Source organism: Phoxinus phoxinus (assembly GCF_949152265.1).
Source record: "Phoxinus phoxinus genome assembly, chromosome: 2".
Taxonomy (NCBI): Eukaryota; Metazoa; Chordata; class Actinopteri; order Cypriniformes; family Leuciscidae; genus Phoxinus; species Phoxinus phoxinus.
Window position 1 is genome coordinate 43,538,710 of NC_136877.1, and position 26,349 is coordinate 43,565,058.

Below are 26,349 nucleotides of genomic sequence, written 5' to 3' on the forward strand. Positions count from 1 at the left end.
GGTTTAATTACAATAGCGTGGTTGCTATAAAAAGCTGTGAATCTTTGATCGGTTGTAATGTCAGCATTACTATTTGTTCTTGTGGGAAATTAGCTAGGCCTACATTACAATGTCAATACGAAGTGCAAGCATTAAGGGGTGGTTTTGCTTCATTACACAAGACATGTTATGTAAATTAATTTTATTTGATATAATAGACAAATATAACTTTATTTTTAATTACATTTTTTACTCCTGATTTATTTTGAAATGTTCCAAAAACATTTATCGTGATCTGTTTAGTCATGTATTCCAATTTTCCCGTGAATATATACAGAAAGCCATGTGTTGTTGACATGGAAAACTGCACAGCTGGCTGGTCCCACAACTGCAAATCAACTTTGTTGACCAGCATGGCAGGAATCACTCCTGCTTGCTGAACGTCCCTGCAGCTGGATGCAAAGAAACTAACAATGCAAATGAACACATCGGTTCTCAGATTCAGACCAATCCAGACCCAAGTCATTTTAAACGGAACATTTTGTTAAATGCTTTTCTCTGCAATTTCATCTTTTTTAATACTTAGGTCCTAACCTAAAATACTTCTTATTGCTTCAGTTGATATTCCTCCAGCTATTAATAATCATAAAAAGGGAGAGAGAAAATAGGAGTCTAGCTTGTTTCCTGAGGGCCCAGGTGTTCATATTGGATATGTTGTTGTGTATGAATACAGAAAGTAATCTGATAGTTGATCAGCTCCCGGATGGAGAGAGAACATCCAAGATTTCCTTAGCCAGGTGTTCATTATCATTCACCTGAGCACACGAGGGCTTTTCAGAATCCACACGGTCCAAGAGTAACACTGTAGTCTTCATTGCTTTCCTCTAAGCTACAGTAATGATGTTTTGAAACATTAAAAATGGCTATTGACTATACATAAAACGTTTTGGGTCAGTAAGACCTTTTAATACTTTTATTCAGCATGGATGCATCCAAAGTAGCCCTAAATAGGCTACATTTATATACAATTTACAAACGATTTATGTTTTAAAGAAATTGGAATAAAGTTCCAAATTGTTCCTTGAAACTTTTATATTCATCAAAGAATCCTGCAAAAAAAAAAAATCCATCAAATATTAAGCAGCACAACTGTTTACAACAATGATGATGATGATAATAATAATAATAAGAAGATGAATAAATGTTTCTTGAGCAGAGCAGCATATTAGAATGTAATGGCTGTTATTTTAATGGTTATTATTTTATGTAATAATATTCTAGTTTTACTATATTTTTGACCAAATAAATGGTCACATTACTGACATTAGCATATGAGATTTCTTTCAAAAACATGGGGAAAAAAATCATAACTTTTAAGTTAAAAAATAAACAAAAAAAGACTAACCCTTTTATATTCTACTATCTTTCTAGTATTAATTAATTTCCTTTCATTTCACATTATCATTTCATATTTATGTACAATGGTGAGGTTTACTGGTAAAGAACTACTTTAGCAACTGAAATGCTGTAGGTTTGAGCCTATCAAAAAAAGAGCCAATCCATGAATGATCACATTGTGCCCTTGAGAATACGACATCTTCTTCTAGTACGTTATCTATCGGTAATAATGTGCATCAAAATAGTGTTAGCTATTCTATTTTAAGATGATTTTTGAGCCTAAACTTGTTGGTAAAGGATGTAGAAACGTCCCTGACAAAGGCTCTCAGTCAAGGGTGTCTGGTTCTGGTTTGTTTTTTTCCGTGTTTAGACTAACAGAGATTCCAGCATGGTGGCCTTGTGAATACTCCACCGTAAGTGTCACCAGCTGAAGAAGACGGGATATCTCAGTCAGACTAAATCAGCTGCGTTGTCTTCGTTCTGACCCGATGATCGCTAAAATGGTGCTTTGCAGGAACTTTTTTGCATGATTTTTATGTTTTAACTGTAGGTTTCCTAAACTGAACGGCTGACTCGTTTGTCAAGAATTTGCTCTTTGAACACTGCTCGTGATGAACAATAACTCTCTCAGATACACATTAAACCTCAGGCTGGTGTTCTTTACATACATTTCCACCAAAGCGTTATGATTTAACTATTATTTACTAGCGTCCTCAAGGACAACTGTTGCATGTCAATGACAGCTTGAGTGTTTTTGTTTCCCTGTTTTTCTCTCTCTGGAAGGTTATCTGAATTCATGCGCTCACAAAGACCCTCCCTAAAAACCATCGGACCTTTGCCGCTGTGGAAAGGCCAAGATTTAAAAATGAAACTAAATAGTCTTTCTGTGGCTCTTGTGAGATATGTGAGATGTCTACCCATAGTCATTTGTAAAGCGAGTTGAGGCTGTAGAATGAGCGCGTAAGGAGAGATCGGGGCAGCTGAGTTTCTCTGTTGTAAATGTAGGCCATTCTTGTACTAAAGCTGGTGTTTTCCTTGCTGGTGCTCTGACCTGAATCAGTTTTTCCTCTCCCCTGTTACAATGCGCTCTTATTTAGAATGATAGCAGAGGACTCTGGTCGAATTATACATAGTCTCGGTCGGATGGAAAATGCGGACTGGATTTGTTTGTAAAGTGGGCCTGGAGTTAACACTGAATGTATCGCCTGTATGTCATATGAGAATAGGGGAAAAGAGAGATGACTACAGGAAAACACACTGTTTATGCGTGACTGTTTCTTGCAAGATCACACATGTACTTTTTTTCCCCATTAAGTGGCAATATTTCCATCCTGAAATTATTTTTCTGGGGGGATTTATTCACTTTTTTGTTGGCTTTAGTGGAAATGCTTTACAATAATTGATCAGCGGTTAACATTAGTTAATGTATTAACTAACATGAATGAATGAGTATACATTTTGTTACTGTATTTATTAATCTTCGTTAATGTTAGTTAATACAAATCCAGCTGTTCATTGTTTGTTCATGTTAGTTCACAGTGCATTAACTCATGTGAAGAAATATAACATTTGAAATGTTGAAATGAACATTAAGATTAATAAATGCTGTATGAAGTATTGTTAATTCTTAGTTCATGCTAACTAATGAAACCTTAAAGTGTTACCACTTTAGTCTAGTTTATTTAGAAGGGTAATATTTTCCCCCTGTATTTTTTCATGAACATTTATTAACAAATGTAATGGATTATATTTTCTTACCATTTATTAATTTATTTTAGTCTATAATCCCCAATATTTCCCCTAATATTTATTTATTAATTCCCCATGGAATCATCTATTAATGTAAATTTTTGATTATTTTGGTCTTAATATTTAGTTAGTTATTAGTTTTTTGTAAGGTATAATACAGAATAAAAATAAATTACATGAAATGTCATGCAACCAGATGCTCTGTATATTGGCTTCTAGGTCATTTGCAGCCTCGGTTCGATTTTTAAACAAAACACAAAATTATGAAAAATAAGAAATTTAAATGAGAATGCATTGTTGACATAGTGTGCTTTCCAAAACTTCAGTTGAATCAATTAGCATAATTCAATGATTTCACAAAATAAAAAATGTTGCATATAAAATGTTGTTTATTTAAAAAAAAAAAAAAATCATTTTTTTATTGTTCTATTGTAATATGACTTTTTTTTTAGTTTATTTTTTTTAGTTTTGCCTCAAGTTAACAATGGATAATAATGTAGTCTGTCTCAACATGCCGATGCATTTAATGGTGATTTGGTCATTTGTTTTGATAGTTTAAGTAGTTTTTTGGCAAAAGGGAATGTATACATGAAGGAATACTTTGACTGCGGGGAAGTATGTGCCTGTACTTGTTTGTGAGCTGTACAGCATTGTATCCTTGAGGCTGTTTGCAGTAACCTTTATCAGTCAAGCTTGAAAGACAGTACGGAGGTCAAGAGGAAACAGACAGTAATGGAGAGAGGACGTGCGATCACATGTCCCTGACCCAGAGCTGCAAACCGCTTGGGCTTAAGCCAGGCTTTTAGCCTCTCAGCCGGGTTATGAAATTAACTTTATTTGAGCTTGCATGACTCGACTTCCTGAATGTTGTAAACTAGTTCAAATAAGGTGAGGATCTGAAAGCAGTATGCCAAGCAGATAGGTCTAATTTTACCCATTACTCTCTCTGTGTCTCTTTTCTCATTTTTATTAGTCTCTGAAAAAAATGTGTAGCTCACTGCAAAGAAAAACTATTTTACTATTTTTACATTTTCCAACCAAATTCTAGGTACTGTAATACTATAAAGTAAGGTGTATTGTTTATTTGTACACTATGGTAGTATTTATTGTACTACTATATGATTAATATAATACAATTTAATCACCGTTCTTTAATTTTAAACTCATTACTCAAACATGATGATTTCTGTATGAGAATGAGAACACTTTTCTTTTTCTTTTTTTTTAAGCAAAATAATTATTTTGTGGTCGAATATGACATTTTGTTGTGAGAATGACAATAATATCTAACAAAAGTAAATGATAGACACCTGATATTATAAGAGACTATGTAACGTTTTATCTCTAATGTTGTGAAATCAACTTACCGGTAATGGTCTGAGGGTGTTTTTGAGCTTGATGGATTCATAACCTATTTTCTGCACAAGTTTTAAATTGAATGTAGTTTTCTTGAGACAAACCCAGAAAATATTCATATCAACATTTTCCACCCTGCGTTTCCCTCCAGTTTGCCCGAAGATGTGTGGAGAGCGGGCGTGCACTGATTCGGGCGAGTGCTGCCACCCCCAGTGTCTGGGCAGCTGCACCGTGCCCAACAACGACCGGGCCTGTGCCGCCTGCCAGCACTACTACTACGAGGGCCGCTGCGTGGAGGACTGTCCGGAGAACACGTACGAGTTTGAGGGCTGGCGTTGCATCACCATGGACTTCTGCTCCAAGGTCCACCTGCCTGATTATGACCGTTTCGTGGTCCACGGAGGAGAGTGCATGTCCGACTGCCCACCCGGCTTCACGCGTGAAGAGAACCGGAGGTACGAAGACTTTCTGTGCATTAAACTTTACATTTGGAAAGTGTGCATTTGATAAATGGTTACATTTTTTTGTGAAAATGAGTAAATCTAAGCATATCTGTGATTGTGATATTTTTTGTTTATGTTTTTAGATTATATTTGATTTGTTTCAAATGTGTTCGGTTATATTTTAATGTTTTAGTTTGTTTTACTTTCCAACATCCTTTTGGAGTTTGAGTAACATGAATATCCTGCACTGACAAAGTTTTACAAATCATTCATATCATTATTTTGGGGTCTGTATTTTTTTTCATTACTATTAGGTTTTCTTTTTGTCTGTTTCTTTTTGGAAAGAAATTAATACTTTTATTCAGCAAGGATGCATTAAATTGACCAAAAGTGACAGTAAAAAGCTATAAAGGCACTTACAGATTTGATAATACTTTCATCTACCAGTAAGACTGCAGTGTTAAAATCCAATAAAGAATTCAGCAAATTTCCCCTCACAATCAGTGAAAAACCTGACAAAAGTGTGCAGATCCTGTACACCTACAAAGAAATCAGACTAACCCAAACAAAAAATGTTTTCTGGTTAAACCAAAGACTTTACAGAGACATGCAGAAAGATGGTGCACTCATATTACTATGAATGGGAGAAAGTGCAACGCACAAGATGGCGGAATAAGTCCCTGTCTTCTAGCCGATTGGCATTATGAGACAGTTGTTGTCAGATTTCATTGGTGATTTCAAATATGAAATTTAATTGTAAGCCTGGCGAACAGTTTTGGAGAATGTTTCCCCATTCAAAGGAATAGGAGCTGCACTTGCATGCCTGAGAGGCGTTTCATATATGGCCTCCGAGTGAAATTAATTGTTGTCTTAAAGGGACATTGGTTAAATTCATAAATAACAGTTCTGATTAACTCAGAACAAACCAATCATGTTCTTTTGTTGGACCGATCGAAAAAAAGTTCAGTTGCATTCAAACTTTAGCTCTCACTGAACTGAAGGTCACGTGATAATGTGAAAGTGAGATATTTGGTTATCAGTGTTGGTTTTGCGGTGACACATTTTGATCGTCCTTTTGTCCCAGTGTGTCTGGCAGCATGATCTGCACCGCCTGTAACGGCCCATGTGACAAGATCTGTGATGGAAAGATCATTGACTCGGTGGACGCTGCTCAGTCCCTCAAGGGCTGCACCGTTATCAAAGGCAACCTGAATATCAACATCCGCCGTGGCAGTGAGTATCTGCGGCTCAGCAGCTTCTGTTACTGACTGTCCACCGCACTGCTCACTGACACGCTTTTCTCTCTAGACAACATCGCCTCGGAGTTGGAGAACTTCCTGGGACTCATCAAGATGGTGACGGGATACATTAAGATACGTTCATCACACACCCTGAGCTCGCTCTCCTTCCTCAAGAGCCTGAGATACATCCATGGAGAGGATCTTTGGGAAGAGTAAGATGCGAATTTAACACTTTGCACCATGTCCTAACAGGGTTTGTCTGTCCACACTTACAGTGGAACTTACAGTAAAACCACTTTGTATGTCGGCAGTGAACAATGTTTACTCATTCTCCGTGTTACCTGGACTGAGAAATTCACGTTTATTTGTCAGCAAAAGTCAGCGTTTTACATTATCTGTATCCTTTTGTATCCCCGCCCATTTCAATCGGGTCGACAGAGGGTTATTAACAGAACAGTTATTGTAAGGGTAGGTTCATCATCACTGACAATTGTAACACACAATGCTTACTCTTTAAAGGGGTCATTGAATGCCCTCAAGTTGGTATGATTCTTTAGGATCTTCATGTAAAATACTTTGGTTAAAATTCCTCAATGGTTGTGTAAAACAACACCCGTTTTACCTTCTCTAAAACAGCTCTGGTCACAGCAACCCGTTTCGGTGCATGTCTCTTTAAATGTTGATGAGCAACTGCTCACCCCACCCCTCTCTTCCATGGGGGGTGTCGACACAAGACGCATAAAGCACTGCCTTGGCGGACAGTATACAAATGGCTGAGGGCGGAAATATGCTAATACGGGCCAGTCCGTCAGTGGTTGTGGGCGGAGCATGAGCAATATGCCATCAAATTGAGTGTTTAGACTTTTTGAGAAAAAAAAAGAAAAAAGTTTTCAATTGTTTGGGGGTTGTGTCCACACACTGCAAAGTAGAGCTTAGATCGGGCCCAAAAAATCAAGCCCGACCCTACCTGAGCCCGTGCACGTTGTGTCCGAGCCCGACACATTAACGGTGATTATGAGCCCGAGCCCGATTTAAACCCGACCATTTGTTAAATATGTGTGCCGTTATAACTGACGTTCTCAACTACAATTCCGAGTTATTTGAACTAACGTTACAGAAATCTGTTTAGAATTATCTTAATGAATAATGCAACAAGGACGACGCATGTAAACTGCGTTGTTTGTTTATTCAGAATGGAATGGATCGCAAGTGGATCCGAATGAAGAAACGTAAAAAAAAAAACGTGAACAATGATGAACACAGAAAATGAACAAGAATGAACTTTGGACCTACTACTCTAATATAATTCAACAAGGTTTTAGAATATAGAATATTTTTTTAAGCAAAATTGCGTCCACAGTTGCTGGTTTCAGAGCGGTCCACTGCACAAGCTCTCTCTCGTTCGGCGCTGCTGTCATAGGCGAGCATGCAGCGCACACACACAATGCACTCGACAAAGCCAACACACATGTTGTCACTGCCCGCGAATTGTTTAAATGGTTCCATACCTCTGACTTTCCACCAAACTTGCTCAAAGTTAATTCTCCTGTTTTTATTTACATCTTCAAGCTTGCACTTGAGCTACACAATACAGCACAGCAGTCCCGGTGTGATGCGTGCGAGTGAAGGAGATGCTGCGCATGACACGTGACGTGCTTTTATCAAGGGCCCGGCCCGACCCGGCCCGAGGATAGTGGCGGGAAATATCGGCCCAGCCCGCAGGTCGGGTCGGGTCAAGTTCGGGCTCGGGCAGAGAATCTAAGCTCTACTGCAAAGACACATTTTTATGCAAACACCATATAAAAGTTAATTTAGCATCCGAAGACACCTTTAAACAGCAGTATGGTAAAAATTAAACACTAAGCCAACAGCTTTCTTACCTGTACGTGACGTCATTTTGCTTCGAAAGAAAAGGCGGAACTGACTGAATGGCAGTTTCTTTCAGTTTTTTTCCCTCCGTTTGGACTAAAACACTGTCCATGGTCATTCAGTTTGAAATGTTGACTACAAACACAGAAGTTGTTCAGTTTTTACTTTGCGGCGGGCGTTCTCTCTCTACATTTACGATTCTTTGCCGCCTTTAGCCACCGTTACAACGCACTGGATCCTCCGAAAGTCACTCAGTCCCACTAATCGTTTACTCTTTAAATTCTTGGACCTCTGGGAACAATACAAGTCAACACCATTATGACTAAGAGCTTGCTAAGAAGTTTCCTATTAAAGCTAGACAGTATTTGACTCTGGTCAAGTGTATCCATGGCAGACTGGTGGGAGTGGCCTTGGACAGCAACAGTTTTCTATAGTCAGGTTGCACTGATTTAATTTTTCTTTTCACCTTTTTACTGTATAGCCAGACAAGTTTTATTGAAAGCCCGTTTTGCCAGCCGTATTGTACCTCTTTAATGCAAAACTGCTCAAAATGGGGCAAATCACAGCCAATCAGAAGATATATAGTATTTACTGAATAGTAATGATGGTAGGATAGTGGACCAATGAGATTTTATGGTGGGTGGGGCTACTCGGTGCAACGATACATCGTCATTTTAAAAATAAAAAGTTATCAAACATTTGACATTCAAAAGCAGGAGTTAGGCGTTGTTGGTTTATAAGGGTTCCATACGGAATTAACGGAATTAGACTGAATGGGTCCCGTGCGTCATAGAAGAAATGTGTAATTTAATTCAATCCCTGTTTGTTTACTGTTATCCCATTTTCAGAACATCAAAAATCTCTCTGTGCAAAGTTGTTACGAAAGACTAAATTGAGCTCTGGGAACGCTTTTTAGAGACAAAAACAAACAAACAAGCCCTCCATCCACATTTAACATTTATAAGTCTGTTCCTTTTAACATTCCCTTAAACATGCGTCATCAAACAAACGTCAGAACAGTACTATACCTGTTTGATAAATGCAGCAAATAGAGCGTTTGTATTATATTGACTTGACTAATAAATATAACCATAAAGACTAAAGCTTTCAAGTGTGCTGTAGGGTCAAGGCAAACACTTGCTTTTAATGCACATGAAGTGCTTACATTCCAAACGCAGCTTTTACTGAAGCTGTTTATCTTTTATGATCATTTACGTCAATTCTGGTGAATCATCAGCTTATGTCCTGTGAAGGAATGGCCACAAGGCCCTGCAGCAACATACACACAGAGTTTGGGTGTTTATAGGAGTGACGATCATCTGAATTCACTCCTCAATGCTTCAGGTAGTAATGTCTGCATTTTTCTTTAAATCTATATAGTGTGTGCATAACCAGACTAGTTGTTAATGAAAAGACAGAGGTATGTGTATTGACTAATAATTCACAAGTTTTGACAACATTTTGTCTCTTGCTACCATAGTTTTATACACCAACCTTGTGGTTAATGAGTAAACTGTTTCAGTCCAGAGAAAACGCACTGTTTCATAGGATATTGTGATTTCTAGTTCTGGAAAAGCCATGAAATAATCTAAAAACCTCTTTAGTAAAAAATAAAATAGTTTTTCAATCTGTTTCTAGTGCTCCGCTCTAAAATGTTTCGTAAGTTAAATTAAATCATATAAATGTTTTTTAATTTTGGGGATTTTTTTATTTCTAACGATAATGGAAAAACTGGAAATATCAGGGAATTTGGAAATTGTTATTTTTAGGTCTGGAAAAGTAATGAAAAATAATCTTTAAAAAATGATAAGTAAAATTCAATTTTTCTAGTTATATAAAATGTAATCTGTTTCTATAGCTCAGCTCTAAAATATTTCAAAGACTAGAAATTGCTTTGATCAAGTACAATCTATATAAAGTTTTTTTTTTTTTTTTTTTTTAAAGGCCCCAAAATAAAAATCTGGTTTGAAACTTGAGTTAAATGGTGACTGATTTTTGCATGAACTATCCTATTGAAAATTTTAAAAGCTAATAGTTTAATAGAGATGGAATTTACACACAGCACTTTCTAGTCTATAAAACATTTGAAAGCTGAGCAATAATTTAGAATGTCTTGGAAAACCGTGGAAATTTCATTAAAATGCTAGCTTGGGAAAACCCTTACGAACTTCCGGCAAATTTGAGATTTGCTCTGCAAGTCCGTCTGGCCATTCGAGCCCATTTCCAATTTTTCCAAGTTGAGGCACCAATCCCAAACGTTTACGCGATGACAATCGCTCTGATTGGTTTTAGGTCTATCCAATTGTGCCCAGAGGCATTTGAGCGACACCCCTTTGGATATGGGCTGTGAATGAACCTTCCCCAGACCCACTCTCAGCTACAACTGAGAAGGGTCTGGCGTCAACTAGGCTATTAAAATGCATTAGTAAAAAAAATGTGGAAACCCTGAAAGAACCATCTTAATTTAGCATCTCTGTTGTCAGATGATAATACGCCTCCAGTCACTAATACTGTTTAGTTGAAAATTACTAAAATCAAATTGTTGATATTTTTCTTGTTATTGCTGCATGTTGATAAAAAGTGTAGCTATGATTGTCACTATATCAATCAAGTTTTGGGCACACACAACATTAGTCCTGCATTTAAAGGGATAGTTCACCCAAAAATGAAAATTCTGTCATCACTTGACAAACAGGTTTCAAACCTGTATGAGTTTCTTTCTTCTTTTATTTATTTTAAATGTTCTAATATTTTAAAGAAAGCTAATCAAACCGTTTTGATTAGCAAAAAAAAAAAAAAAAAGGTTTGGGACAACTTGAGGGTGAACTAACCCTTTAAATGTCCTGCACTCCCAAAACTGTACAGTGTGTAGGTAGCGTACTGTATCCAGATGAAGCATATCTTATTGTTTTATCTGTTTTGTCACTTATTCGTTGTTATTGTTATGTTGTCTTCAGCACGTATGCCTTTGCTGCTTTGGATAACCAGCATCTCCAAATTCTGTGGGACTGGTCCCAGCACAATCTCACAGTAACTGCTGGAAAACTGTACTTCCGCCTGAACCCCAAGCTCTGCATGTCCGAGATCCACAAAATGTGGGCGAAAACCGGAATTAAGGAGAAGTTTTTGGAAGGAGATTTCCGCAACAATGGACACCGTGCAAGCTGTAAATATTATTTCTTCTCAAATTAGAATTTTAAATGCATTTAGACTCTATATGCATATTCAAGTTCCATTTTTATGTGTAAATTCGTTTTTTTTCCTCAGGTGGGAGTAAAATTCTCAAGTTCTTATCGAATAGCACGAGGAGTAATAGAATCGAGTTGACGTGGGAACTTTATCGACCACCCGATTCCAGAGACCTCGTCAGTTTTATTGTATACTACAAAGATACGTAAGTCTTGTGGACATTTTATTCAGATGTTTTGAGCAGCCTTTCTCAATACCGTTCAAATGTATAAGCAGTTTTGTAAATATACGTCATGTTCTCTCTCAGGCCTTTCCAGAACATTACAGAGTTTGATGGTCAGGACGGTTGCGGATCAGACAGCTGGAACATGGTTGACGTGGACTTACCGGAGGACCAAACCCAAAATCCGGGTGTTACCCTGTCCATGCTGAAGCCCTGGACTCAGTATGCCATCTTTGTTAAAGCTGTAACGTTAGTTGTGGAGGACAAGGACAGGGACAAGGACAGACTGCATCTTGGGGCGAAGACTGAAGTGGTGTATGTTTGGACTAAACCATCAGGTAATGAACTAGATTCAGGTCTATCACGAATTTAATTGAAGTCATTTTTTTTTTCACACGAACCAGTACCCTTAACCCTTATCTTAACCAGTATTATTCTTCCTAGTGTTATTTCTCTTTTTGTAACGGCAAGTTTCTTGCAGAACGCACATGCTAGTTGGAAGTCTAAATCTTTTTGGTGTATTCAAGTGCAGCTTTTTGGCCCAGATTCAGCCGACACGAGGCAACAACACAAACCGGCTTTTGTCGCTGCTAGTCGACTTGGTGTGTCACAGCCTTTAGGAGCACACTAGCTTTTAGGCTCAGATCTAACAGACGTAGAATACAAGCGAAGCCACAAATCTCTCATTTTGATTTGTTTTGATTTAAGTAAGGGGGTTTGCTCTGACGTTTTGATTATTATTAGTTGGAATGTGACATTTTGGCTTAATTTCATTATTTTGGTATGATTCGCTAAAATTAATGTTGAAGATACAAATATAGATCTGTGGTTTTATGAGTGTAAAAACTGGGGGAAGTATATTGTGGAAATCTGGAAATAACTTTGTCTTGTTCTATTGCCATGTTTTGTTACTTGTTTGCATTATCAGAATTATATATTTTTTTTACTTAAAACAAGTGAAAAATATGTTAATAGACTTGCAAATACTATAAAAGACGTATATTTCAATCTCTCTCTGCTATGAAGCAGTTAAACTTTAATTTGATTCATTGTATTAAATTATTAAAGTAAAGACTTTAAATTGTTTAAAAGTCTTAGTGGTTTAAAATCTAGTAACTCAATGGTTATGCGCTCAACCCCCAGAAGTGATGATTCATGACTTTCCATGGGTTGCACCAAGGGGATTTACTCTGAAGTCAACATTTGTGTGCTAAATAATTTTTTTATTTGTTTTCCCAGCACCCTCAATGCCTGTAGACATCCGTGCGTACTCTAACTCTTCATCAAAGCTGGTGGTGCGGTGGTCTCCACCTGTGGCCCCCAATGGAAACAACACCTACTACCTGCTCCGCTGGAAGCAGCAGGGCGAGGACCATGAGCTCTACCAGCACAACTACTGCTCCAAAGGTCTGGTCTGAATTACACACTCAAACTGAGCACCATTTTCCCCAACAGCAATTCAAACTTTTAACCATGAAACCGATAAACATATTATTGAGAACATCTGAAGCATCCCGTGTCGGCGCATCTAGGGTAACTAGATCAAATTCTATTTGAAAACTCTCCAAAATGTATGAAGCTTTGTCATAATACAATAACGTGCAGCATATTCAAACCATTCAACTCTGTCTGTATATTGTTAGCGCTGCTCTCTAAGCCTACTATTACTCATACTTTAATTTAATTTGTTTTCTTTCTTGCTTTTCTGTGGCGCTTTCATAATTTACATTTTGAGCATATTGAAGTGAAACCAGATCACTGCAGGAAAAATGTAACCATGTTTATGTTGTTTCCTGACAGAACTGAAGATCCCCGTCAGGATTTCAGCCACGGGTTTGACAGAAACCGAAGACACCAAACCCACCAATCCTGAAGCAGGGGGGAGGGACAAAGTCCCCTGTTGTCCATGCCCTAAATCAGAGGAGGATCTGAAGAAAGTCGAGGACGATATCTACTACCGCAAAGCCTTTGAGAATTTCCTTCATAATGCCATATTCACCCCCAGGTAAACCCAGGAGTTTGATCTCAAATGTGATTGTTACTTTCTACAGAAATAGTACTTCAAATGTTTTTGAAAGAAGTCTTGAATGCTCACCAAGTCAGCATTTATGTCATAAAAAACATATATCATTAATACAATTTAAAATATCTGTTTTCATCTGACATTACAGTAAATATATAAATTCTCTAAAATAAAATAAAAGGAGGGGGGAGAGTCAATTAAATATCTAAAAATGTATTTTTATTTATTTTTTTATAGTTATTTATTTCAATAATTGAATTTCAAAATATTTAATTCTAATTCATTTTTCTAATAATTTCAGTAATTTTCTTTTGAGTTTTCTTAACTGATTATCGGCCAGAATTTCCAACTTAGTATCATAATCGCCGTACCGGTCAACCTCTAATGTAAATGTCACTTTTGATCAATTTAATGTGTCCTTGTTGAATAAACAAAAATCTTACTGACCATAAAATACCACTTTTATGGTACTTTTATTTAGCTATAAACTGTATTTTCACAGAAAAGGATTAAAAAGAGTCTCTATTTGTATTTCTCATGCTACTTATTTGGAATGACATAAACATTAACTAATACTTTAATTGGCAAGAACTTTAAAGTTAATGTCAGAGTTGAAGCCTTGAAAAACACGCGACCTCATCCTCGTTCAAGTTTTGATGCGTCAGCCAGTACAAAACATCCATTTAACTTCAAATTAAAACCTTTAATAGTAAATAAATCCATGTTAACCTTTTGTGATCTCGAAGATGAAGATTGAAAGGGACTGTTGATGTCTCTGGATGTTAGCATTTGTAATGGCTCTTTGTTTCTCGTCTGAGAGGTTGTTTTGGAACATTTTCAGCGTTCCCTTAGTAATTGTTTCCCTCCGGCGCTGGTGTTGGTAATTGTGTGGTACGGGCTCTTGGGTCTGGATCCAAATAACACGGGAGACCATGCAAAGCAAATGTAAATGAGTATGTAAGCCTCGTTTTCTCTCTGATCTCAAAGGTGTAACGCATTAAGTGTTCTGTGCTAAAATGAGGACCGACATCTGTATCCTATTATCATCCATCATCGGGCTGGGCGGCGCATGTGTCCTGCCGAGCGTGCCAAAATCGCTGTATACCTGAGCAGACTTGTATTGAAATCAATGTATTTTTGAATTCGAGTTTCAGGCGATGCAGGACATCAAAATGGCATTGATTCTCCATCCTGACCTGCGTGATTCAGGGCTGGATTATCCTGCTCTGTCTGATCCGCTTTTTTTTTTCCTTTTTCTTTTTTTTTCTCTGCGTGTTTGTCATTGCTTGGCTGTCGACGAAAAAGCAACGGTGCCAGAACTATGTCAGGCAGCTGAGAAGTATGTCTGTACCCGGGCCAGCACAACCTGTTTTTATTGAAAACCGAGATATTGAGGGAAGTGCCTCGAGTTCCCTCGAAGTTCAGGATTTGGAGAGAGCCAGAGGAAGGGGGAACGAGGAGGAGAGGAAATCATATCCATTCAGTTTGCCATTCCCCCCCCCCTAAAACCGCTCCGCTGCCAGGAAATGCTCAGTAATTCCATCTGGAATACCAATGAAATAAAGGGAAGTTCCCCTCCAGCCGGAGAGCACACAGATCAATGAATGCCGCTCTGCACGGAGGGAGCTACAGAAAGAAGATTGAGAGAGAATGAAAAAGCTGTTTCAGGGGCATGTGGGAACAGAAGGGACCGGGATTACGAGGGAAAGTCGCTGGTTTAGAGATGGGGAATGTTCAGAATGGCATACTAACTAATATACTACTCTTACTATTTTTGGTGGTACTTACTAAAAAGGTGTGTGGTCATATTAAGGTTTAGGGGTTTTATTTGATACCTCAAACTATGTGGATTTTTATTTTTTTGGGATTTGATATTTTATGCCTGAGACAATAAAAAATAAGTGGCTTTTGCATAATATCCATTCCATCATTAAAGGGATGGTTCGGATGTAATTTCAACCTAGGGTCCTTTGCGCCATGACCTCGAGCCAAACAATATTAATTGAGCGCTAAATATTAATACACCAAAATATTTCAATGGTACATATCAATTAAATGTGTTGTTAATTAATGGATGGAGTTACGTTTTTTTAATTTGAATATATTTTAAAATAGAATTTATTCTTGTGACGGCAAAGCTGAATTTTCAGCATCATTTCTTCAGTGTCACATGATCCTTCAGAAATCATTCTAATACGCTGATTTGATGATTTCTTATTATCAATGTTGAAAACAGTTGTGCTGCTTAATATTTCTGTGAATACAGTGATGGATTTTTTTTCCAGGCTTCTTTGATGAATAGAAATTTGAAAAGAACAGCGTTTATTTAAAAATAAATATTTTTTTAACATTATTTTTTGTCACTAAAAAAAACTCACTGACAGATTGCATTATGCAACGGACAATAGGCCAGCGATTAGACGAGATGGGGCTTGGGCCAGAATATCCAGTGTGTGCGCATCAGACACAGACAGAGATGTATAGCTTCATATCACGTCTCTCTGGCCACATGCTCTCAGTCAAACTCAACCCATCTGTGGTGTGAGGATGTGTGTTTCTAGCAGGCAGAGGAAGGACTTGCAACTTGTAGAGAGTTGAGTGACAAACTGCTCCAGTGTGTGAGTGTTAGCAGGCCGAGGAATGGAGACCAGCTGTGGTGTGTGTGTGTGAAAGGATTCAGCGGGGATGGAGTCGTTGCCAGATCATCTGAGGACAGAAAACGTGATTGCTTTGGCATGGACGAGAGTAACTTGCTCATGTGGTTGTTACCACACACGTTCACAAATGGGGTTAAAAATGGTCTCAGTATTGAGGATAAAGCGTCTCTTGAAGTGTCAATAAGCACAGAAAAATTTACTAGTAATCTACTAATCAACTAATTCAGTCATTGCTTTATTGTAGGTTCAATAACTGTTTTTTCTAATTTAGTTATAATCATCAAATGTTGACCAGAAAAGGCTTTTATAATGTAAGGAGAGATGCTGAAAAATAATTAAAACCAATATTCATTCTGAGTGGTGATTATGTATAAATGGAAATGGATTTTATACTATGTGCTTTTTATTGTGTGCAAGTTAACTTTGTGCTTTTTTTTTCCTCTACCTTAAATTTTTATCTTGTATAAAAAATATATTTTTTAACACAGATATACTATACAGAGTAGATTAATTATAATATTCATTAAATAAATACATACATATTTGCAGTTTGCAAAACAAATAACACACACATACATTACATACAGATACTGTACATGTAAATGCACTTACATAGGAAGTCTGTGAAGTCATTACACTGTAATTAATATTAAAAATATACGGTTTCAAAAAGTATAACCACAAAACTTAAACATTTCATGTGTGGACACATTTCTTTATGAATTTGGACAACTTTACAGCTCAAATAGCACATTTTATTGTATATGAAAAAACAGAGGTGTTAACAGAGCTCGATTGTGCAGATACTTTTTTAAAAAATAAATGAACATTTCTATAAAAGTTGTAAATATATCAGTTTCTACACCACCAGAAGTTGCGTTTGAAGTTTTACTATGTTTCCTTCAATATATCTTATCTTTCTGGTTCCAGACCTCCCGACAGGCGAAAGCGAGATCTGTTTGGCGTGGCCAATGCAACTTCCATCCACGCTCTGCTGTCGGGAAACTGGAACCTGACTGAAGGAAACTTCTCAGATGATCAGCCGCCTAGACGGGTATTTTCTTTTCTGGAGAGGAAGGTGAAGGAGCGAACGGCTGACATCAGTGGCCTGGAGCCCTTTACCGTTTACCGCATCGACGTGCACGCCTGCAACGAAGAGGTTCGACACTGCAGCGCGGCCGCCTTTGTCTTTTCCCGCACCAAACCGGCAGGTGAGATCAGGACATGGACATGGGATTGGTGGTGAAGCACTGTATTCAAAAATATCAATGACAAACTTGGTTTCTTCGTTTTCTTGTAGAAAGAGCCGATGACATTCCTGGCTCAGTGACCTGGGAAGGTCTGGAGGATTCGGTGTTCCTGAAGTGGCCTGAACCGCATAAACCCAACGGCCTGATCCTGCTGTATGAGATTCAGTTTCGGCTTGGGACAGAGGTGCCTGTTGCATTTTAACCACCAAATCAGTGTCATGTGATTAAGCAAGGTTTTATAAAATCAACAACATTTTGATTTATTGACTCAAAAATGTCAAGTGCTATAACATTCAAGTCTTCCAAAAAATGTCAATAATATTTTGAAACAAACTTTAGTACTTAAATTACTTAAATTAGTAGTAGTTTGGCACATTATTATTATAAATATTTTTTAAAAGCAATTTTTTTTATTTAGCCTTATAATCAGTTACATTTTACCGCATTGTTGATATTGCTGATGTAATGCCCCACCATATACATATATATATATATGTAGCTGTAATTTAAATTATTCAACCCCATTGCAAATCAGGTTTATTGGCAAAATGTACATACTTTCAGTTGTTTGCAACGAAAAAATCAAACAAAAGTAATTGAAATAGCTCAGCACAACAAATCTTTCAAGTGGGTTACCCAAATTCAACTGAAAAAAAAAAAAAAAAATATATATATATATATATATATATATATATATATATATATATATATATTGTATAACAATATGCTGTTAATTGATTACAAAAAAATAACTAATTAATCTGACATATTTCTGTAATCAATCACAATTAATCACACCTAACTATAAAATGTATGATATTTTTTCCACATTCAATCTTAGTGGCATCTTTTTTTATGGTTATGTGGCATCTTTTTTTAAGTAGTATGAATGAAAACCAGACTCAACAATAATGCTACTGATTTCTTTAAGTGGCTTTTCTCTCAATTTCTGGGGATGAAATGAGTATCAATATTTTTATGTGAGGATTGATCAACATCAGTATCTAAGTATTTAGACAGTCATGATACTGATCAAAAATTTGCACATCATGCCTATCAGCCTCCCACATGGAGTTTAATTATTATAGTTACTGAATAATATTTGATAATTTAAAAAAAAATATGTATTTAACATTTTTATTTAAAAAAATATATATTTAACAATATATTTATAATAAATGTACTTAAATAAATGAATAAACCTGCATACAAAAAATTGGCACCATATCACCGACCCAGCTAGGGGTTTCCCCCCCTGCATTTTTGCAATAATTGTTAAGTAATTTATCAACTATTGATTTATGTGTTGTTGTTTTTTTTCTTTTCTTTTTTCCTTTTTTCAGTCTGAGAAGCATGAGTGTGTATCCCGTCAACACTACAGGGAGCACAAAGGGGTAAAACTCTCCAATTTGGGACCTGGGAACTATTCTGCCCGTGTGCGGGCTACGTCTCTCGCCGGAAACGGGTCGTGGACTCAACCCATAGCTTTCTATGTGATTCAAGTTGAACGTAGGTTTACCATTATTTTCATCACTTTCCATCCCAAAAGTATGAGAATAAAAAAAAAAAAAGTTTGACACGATATTGAGTTTTGACTCTTTTTTTTTTCTTGCGCACTCAAGAACAACATTATGAACACCTCCTGTACTTCATGATTATCCCGATCATCCTGATTTTCGCCGCCTTCGCTGCAATGGCTTTCATCTTGGTGAAGAAGAAACGGTATCAGTTTTAACACATATATACTCTTCAAGTTCTCATAATTGATTTTAACAACATAGGCCCCTCTGGATGAAATGTACCTATCTGAGAATTCCAGATTCTGTAATACATATACAAAAAGTGCTTATATAGAAATGTTTTCCACTTGTTCTCTATCACATGCTGAGTGCTGTCTTTGCTAAATAAGTGCTTTCTGGATTCCACAGAAACAGTGACAGGCTTGGAAATGGAGTCCTTTACGCATCCGTTAACCCAGAGTACTTCAGCGCAGCAGAGAGTGAGTGTTCAATCAAGGGCAGGATCGACTCCACGTTAACAGTTTTTGTAAATAAATATGCAGTAAATTTGTGACTTAACTTCTATTGTAATTTATGCTTGCAGTGTATGTGCCGGATGAATGGGAAGTGGAGCGAGAGAAAATCACCATGTGCCGAGAGCTCGGACAAGGATCTTTTGGTATGGTGTATGAGGGCATCGCGAAAGGTGTGGTCAAAGATGAACCGGAAACCAGGGTGGCCATCAAAACCGTCAATGAAACGGCTACCTTGCATGAACGCATTGAGTTCCTCAATGAAGCATCTGTGATGAAAGAGTTCAATTGTCACCATGTGGTTAGTCAAAGAACTCGTCAAATCTCATCGAATACTCGCAGTATTGGTGTATAGTAGCCTTAAAACTGTTGAATAATGTTGACTTGGGACCCTGTGGTGTCTTTTGTGATTGGTTTAGGTGCGTCTACTGGGTGTGGTCTCGCAGGGTCAGCCCACCCTGGTGATCATGGAGCTGATGACACGAGGAGATCTGAAGAGTTACCTACGCTCGCTTCGATCCGCTGAGGTGAATACAGGCGCGCGCGAGACATCTTCACATCGCTGATCAAATATTTGGCTAATCAGACTGATTTTCTTTCCGATCCGTTCTGAATTCCAGCAAGTTAAAGGCCGCCATCTGGAATTGTGGTGGAATTGTGATGCGTAATTGAGCGATTTCCATTAATCAAAATTAATCTTCCATTCACAAATTTCTTTCCCTAAATGGACTGCTCACTGCAGTGCGCTCCTGGTATGCAGCCTCTAGTCTTTAAGCCCCTCCAATTCAGTTTCTCGACCTCTGTTCCCAAACCTTAGCTTACCTTACCTTCTAAGGCTGCATCCCTAATGAAAAATATAACCCCGAGAGTGCGCAGGCAGCAATTCTGCACACACTCATTCATCGGCCAAGGATCGCCCAAGAGGACATGTGACCGACATATAAAGCTACCTATCACACTTCGTTTTGTTTTGCGTCATGATTATGACCGTGAAAATGTAGTCAATGTTCCTACGATAGCAGACCGTGCATCAAATAAACGATTCATTCAAGAACATTGTGCTTGTTGACTGCAATACTTCACATATTTTTTGAAAATCCAGCGTTTAGTTTATCCTGAAAAGTGCTCATTGTCACAGTTGTAAACACGACTGCATTCTTCTTCCATGAGGGAAGAAGAATGAGATAACGTTCTTGAACGTTAAAGAATGCGACACAAATCTACCTGAAATCCTGTAGAATTCAACCAATCAGATGACGACTTTGAAGTGTTCCCTATTTTGTGTTGCTTATGCATCAGACGTTCAGCCAACAGTCTGAGGCTGAGACTGATTTGCATGATCCATAAGTTTCAGCATGAAATGCATAAGACTCACTGGGTTTTGGAACATAGCTTCAGTGTCATTCTCCTCTTCCTCGTGCTTCCTCAGAACATCTCCAGCTTGCCTTTGCCACCATTGAAGAAGATGATTCAGATGGCAGGAGAGATAGCGGATGGCATGGCTTACCTCAACGCCAACAAGTTTGTTCACAGAGACTTGGCAGCAAGGAATTGCATGGTGGCTGAGGATTTTGCAGTCAAAATTGGTGGTATGTGATGAAATGAGAATTTTTTTTATTTGCTTTTCTCAACTATGTGCAATAATACTATTTAAGACTTTTTAAAATGTGGATTTTTTCATTTAGCTTTATTATGTTTTAGTAGCAACATTAATTTTGAGACCGCTTCTCTGAGAGGGTTTTAGCATATTTAAATGATCTTAAGCTAGGGGCATTTCACAATAAATATTGATCATTTCACAGTTATTAAATTGAAAAATATTGCATTGGCAAATTACACTTCAGATTTAACACCTTTTGACATTTACACTATTGCTCATTGTTTCATAACAAAATTAACTAAATAATCCAGATATTTAATATGTTTTTAATGTTTAATTGTTTTCGTTATTTTAAAGTTGGCATGAAATGGAAGTCTATTTTATAAATACATGTTATTGATTTGACTGTAAATAATTCATCCAATATATGTTCCAGTTTTTACAACAACAAAAAAATTCACCTTATAATTTTTTGATAAAATTACAAACTCAATCTTTGGGTAATATTGCATCTGCTTAAACTCCGCCCCTTTCTTTCAGTCGACTGCAAACTCGGATCTGTATTCAGATCTGTTTCAATGTTCTAGGTCAACAACCTATTGAATTAAGTCCCTGCCCTACATTTTTATTATTTTTGATAATCCGTTGCAATACCTGCCATAGGATCTGTTGCTACTTCCATTACATAGCTACTTTATGATTTGTATTACTTAACTATAACGTACTGTAGCTCTAAAAAAAATTAAAATAATGGCAAACATTACAACAGATTTATTCATACTTTCCATTTTATTTCCGTTACATTGCTATATTGCATTCATTATGCCTATATATTCATTTGTAGCATGAAAAATATTTATTTTAGTTGTAGTATGAGTATCCCTGAATCGCCAGTTTTTTTTAAATTCCATAATGAATAAATAATGAGTTCCTGAAAATGCTGTAAATGTTCTTCATTTTGTTTGGCTAAATCTCAAGGAAAACTATAGAACCTTAGTAATTTCACTTCATTTATCCTCAATCTGTAGACTTTGGCATGACGCGGGACATTTATGAGACGGATTACTACAGAAAAGGAGGCAAGGGACTGCTGCCTGTGCGCTGGATGTCCCCCGAGTCCCTCAAAGATGGAGTATTTACCACAATGTCTGATGTCTGGTAAGCTTTCATGTATTCTACAGAGAATCAGTGTGTGCATGTTTATATGATGTTAAAAACACATCGAGAAATCAACTGAGACGTACAGTGCACAATATAGCGGGGGTGCATCAGTCTAGTCACCGTAGCTGTGGAACGACATCTGTGTCCATTACAGTTCCTCCGCTAGCTAAACGAGAAATGGAAACCGCACTCGCGCGGGTCAACACACATTTTCCATTACATAGCGCATACGTTAATGCGGTAGGCAATGAGGAGAAACATCTTTCCATATATTTCAAATGAAGCTGGCAATCAAGCCTCATCAGCCCTCATATGAGCTAGAAACATTTCCCTCATATGCTAGTCTCATTTGACAAACTTTCAAAGAAAACCTCGGGGAGTCTAGACCGCGCTTTTCCGGAAACTGCAACAGCTGCGGCTGATATGTGTGGCATTCCTGAGCCTCAAGGAATCTTTAGTCGATTCGTCCTCCCATGTCATGATAAGTAGCTCTTTGGACTCGCTGGGAGGTTCACACTTAAATCTTTTGTTAAGGATCAGAATCAAGCACTCCCTTTTCTGGAAGAGGTTTGAACTTAATTACGATGTTCTCGAGTTTCCTTCCAGGTGTTTGAGGAGTCTGCCCTAACAGTTCACCTTTCGTGTCTGACCAGGGTCACCGTCAGGCCTTGATGATAATGGATGTCTGTCTGGTAAACTTTACACAAGGATCAGACATAGGAGTGGAGTAGTGTTTCGCCAGTAATCACAACTTTACCAGTTGAAACATATTCTGCGGCAGTGGTTAAGATCATAATTAGAATATAGTGGCTGTATCTTAAAGGTTACGTGTGCAATGGACCTTTTTCACGGACTCTGGTGGCGCGCTTCCTCACTTATCAACATTGCTAATCTAGTAAGGTTTTTGGTAACACTTTAAAATAAGGTTTCATTAATTCACTACTTTAGTTAACATGAATTAAGAATGAAAAATACTTCTTCAGCACTAATTAATCTAAATGAATGTTAATTTCAACATTTACTAATACATTAAAATAAAAGGTTTTATTTGTTTACATTAGTTAATGCACTGTGTGTGAACTAAAATGTACAAACAATGAATGACTGTATTTTTATTAACTAACATGAACAAAGATTAAAAAATGTATTCATTGTTAGTTCATGTTAGTTAATGCATTAACTTAGTTTAACTAATGAAACCTTATTGCAAAGTGGTGTTTCTAATCAAATTTGACATCATTCTTTCTTCTGACTTCTGGAATCAATCTCTCTATATACTTTTTCACTCTTTTGGAAAGTCGTGGAGATGCTATTGCTGATTTTTTGTTTTTGCTTTTAGAACAAATGCAAATACATCGGTTGTTGTCTCCCATTCACCTTCACCGCTAAAGAAGTACCAAATTATAACTACTTCCACTTCTAAAAAAAATAAAAATAAATGTGAAAAGAGATCATTTTTACGACACCAAACGGAAGTGTAAAATAATGAATAATGACTCATTTTAAAATAATGAATAATTTCAGACAGATTTTCTGGACATTGTTATATCGTCCATTGTCCATTAGGTGAGCATTAAAGCAGGGCTATGCAGTTTCGGGAATTTCTTTGCTGTATTCTCGCTTTTTGCTCGCTGGTTTCTCTATAGAGCTCCCCCTACAGCTTCAGAATAGATATTTGACAACACTGTCGAAAAACTTGTTGCCGACTCTCAGATACCAGAGGCTAGTAGATCAACGACATCAAAGCAGACGGGACATTCTTTACAACGTCTTCTTCATTCGGGTTCGAACAGCGTGAGGGAGCGCAATAATGATAATAATAATTTTTTTGCCGTAAAGCAATTCGTTACATCGCGAGACCTGATATCACACGATACTTCCTGACGCCGCATCCGGCGGCTCGCCGGCCCAAAGTTGCAAGGATGGTTTTTCCGCTCACAGGCGATGGGGGGTAAGAGACGACCACCATTTAACCCGAAAAAAGTAATATAACCATTCCAATTACTCCGAAGCTGTTCAGTTAAGGTAAAAACCCTGCATAGTTCACCTTTAAACCTAAAAATGGCTTACTTATAGTTCCCTCTGCTTATTGGGTAAATAAACCTCTGTTCTAAATCTTGTAATATACTCTGCTTTAGCCAAATTGGGATGCAGCATCACGTTTCCTTGCATTGCATATGCATTACAATGAGCACAATAAAAAAAAAAAAGATCCTTTTTTTTATTTTTATTTTTATTTCCATCCATCCAGGGTGTTTCCCTGCTTCAGCCCGAGACACTAGTTCATTAAGTGTGAAATAAAATAAAAACATCTCACTCAATATTTAAATGTGCTTCGCAACATGTTAACGTCAGCTCTATCGCAGTCAGTGTTAGTCAAGCCTGGTGATAATGCTATAGTGTGTAGTCACATCTGTGCTTTGTGCAAAAGACAACACCAGAATGCATAAATCCAATATGGTGGACGGCGCGAGAGAAACGTGGATTACAAAGGAACATTTTGTTCAGTGCTGTGAAGTATTGATGCAAATTGTGCCGTGCAATTAAAATGTATTATTTCATTCAATAGTTGTGTTTTATGAGTTGCTGCCTAATGTAAAGCATTTCCAATATTTATGCAGTTGTAAACCACAAAGCAGCTCATTCGGTTTTTGGAGCAGAGCCTATATTTATTTGTTGCAAGCTTTGTAGCACTTTTGTATCTAATTTAGATGCACAACCCTTATATAGAAAAATAATAAGAATAAGAAGAACCAAAAGAAAGATTACTCGAGTGAAGCACGACTGAAGGTATTTTTGTTATGTGCTTAGTAGCTTTATTATCAACAGACCACATTATATTATATCATTTGTCAGAGCGGCAGACTCATTATAATGACAACTTGCTCCCATTTGAAAGTTTTAGGTAAGTACAACATGCATATCTCACATTCTCAGTAAAAATAAAGTTATTTTTACGAGCGAGCAGCTTTCAACTGAACTTACTCCGATATTAAACAGAAACTCAGTAACTGTAAGGCGCTTGAACGAACGCTTTCTTCGCTATTATGCTAAATGATCGATTAATTGTTGTTAAGAATTTAATCGATAAAACGTATTGATGGTCATAATTAGAGTGCGTAGTTTTGAGGAGTGTGTGTCTCAGGCGCAAAACGCCAACAGACAAATGAGTGAAAATGAAGTGAGCGCAAGGTAGTTACGTATTTTAAATATATGTCAAGCCAATGGATTAGGAAGGCTAGCCGGTTATTTTGAAACATAATTAACTAAAAGACTAACCTGGGTGCCAGCCTGAACCCCGCCCACAACATTTTTTGGTCGGGAAGTTTAATAACTGCCTAGAATATGAGTATGACGAAGTCAGGCCACCAAAAGACCCTCCAAACAAGTGATTGTACTGAACATAAGAACTACTAACATGTAAACCCCACAATAAAAGTACAAAACAAGTGAAGATCTTGGTTTTATGAGTGATGATCTTCCAGCACTGTTTTAGCTGTGCGCTTCTATTCTGTTGCGCATGGTAAATTAAGACCTGTCAATCTGAGCAATCAAACCAATTAATGTGCTCTAGCTGGGAAACAGTGTGCGATTGGTCTCTACACATCGTCCATACCCACCCACCACACCGGAGATCCAGTATCCATTGATTGGAAAACACTGCAAGCCATATAGCTTTAGCCAAGCAGCATGTCATGTGACTTCGTGATCTACGCATTCTTATGTTGTGTTTGTGCTCGTTCGAGATCACCTGCTCTAACTGAAGATATGTGATCTACTATGGTTCACAGTTGCCAAGTTACAAACAAAAATGTGGTGCAAAGGCATCATGTATACTGTTTAAATGTGCTTCACTTTTTCATACTACAAATACTTGGTGTAGTTTGGTCTCTGTGAAATAAATATGCTTGTTTTATTCTACTGGTCGACAATATACGATACGTCTATCTGTTAATGTACAATGATTTTACAGATCAAATTTAAAGCAGTTATTTTTTCATGCTATAGAAATTGAAGATCTTCACAAATGAAGTTCTTTTTGATGAAATCTGAGAGCTTTCTGTCCCTCTATTGACAGCTACACAACTATCACTTTGACGTAGGGCTGTTAAAAGATTAATCGCATCTAAAATAAAAGTTTGTGTTTACATAATAAATGTGTGTGTACTGTGTAAAATT

The 26,349-nt window shown here is 37.3% G+C and overlaps 1 protein-coding gene across 2 annotated transcripts in view; it reads left to right on the forward strand.

Annotated features, from left to right (window-relative positions):
- igf1rb (insulin-like growth factor 1b receptor) overlaps window positions 1–26,349 on the forward strand; it is an 84,202-nt gene that overhangs the window by 50,232 nt on the left and 7,621 nt on the right. For both annotated transcript variants that reach the window (XM_079590650.1, XM_079590651.1), the window contains exons 4-20: window positions 4,634–4,937; window positions 6,010–6,158; window positions 6,234–6,378; window positions 10,993–11,201; window positions 11,303–11,429; window positions 11,532–11,785; window positions 12,687–12,854; window positions 13,248–13,452; window positions 17,058–17,338; window positions 17,428–17,561; window positions 18,721–18,886; window positions 19,000–19,099; window positions 19,306–19,376; window positions 19,481–19,710; window positions 19,829–19,936; window positions 20,839–20,998; window positions 22,038–22,167. In XM_079590650.1, coding sequence (XP_079446776.1) covers window positions 4,634–4,937; window positions 6,010–6,158; window positions 6,234–6,378; window positions 10,993–11,201; window positions 11,303–11,429; window positions 11,532–11,785; window positions 12,687–12,854; window positions 13,248–13,452; window positions 17,058–17,338; window positions 17,428–17,561; window positions 18,721–18,886; window positions 19,000–19,099; window positions 19,306–19,376; window positions 19,481–19,710; window positions 19,829–19,936; window positions 20,839–20,998; window positions 22,038–22,167 — 2,941 coding nt within the window. The remainder of the gene's footprint in view (window positions 1–4,633; window positions 4,938–6,009; window positions 6,159–6,233; window positions 6,379–10,992; window positions 11,202–11,302; window positions 11,430–11,531; window positions 11,786–12,686; window positions 12,855–13,247; window positions 13,453–17,057; window positions 17,339–17,427; window positions 17,562–18,720; window positions 18,887–18,999; window positions 19,100–19,305; window positions 19,377–19,480; window positions 19,711–19,828; window positions 19,937–20,838; window positions 20,999–22,037; window positions 22,168–26,349) is intronic.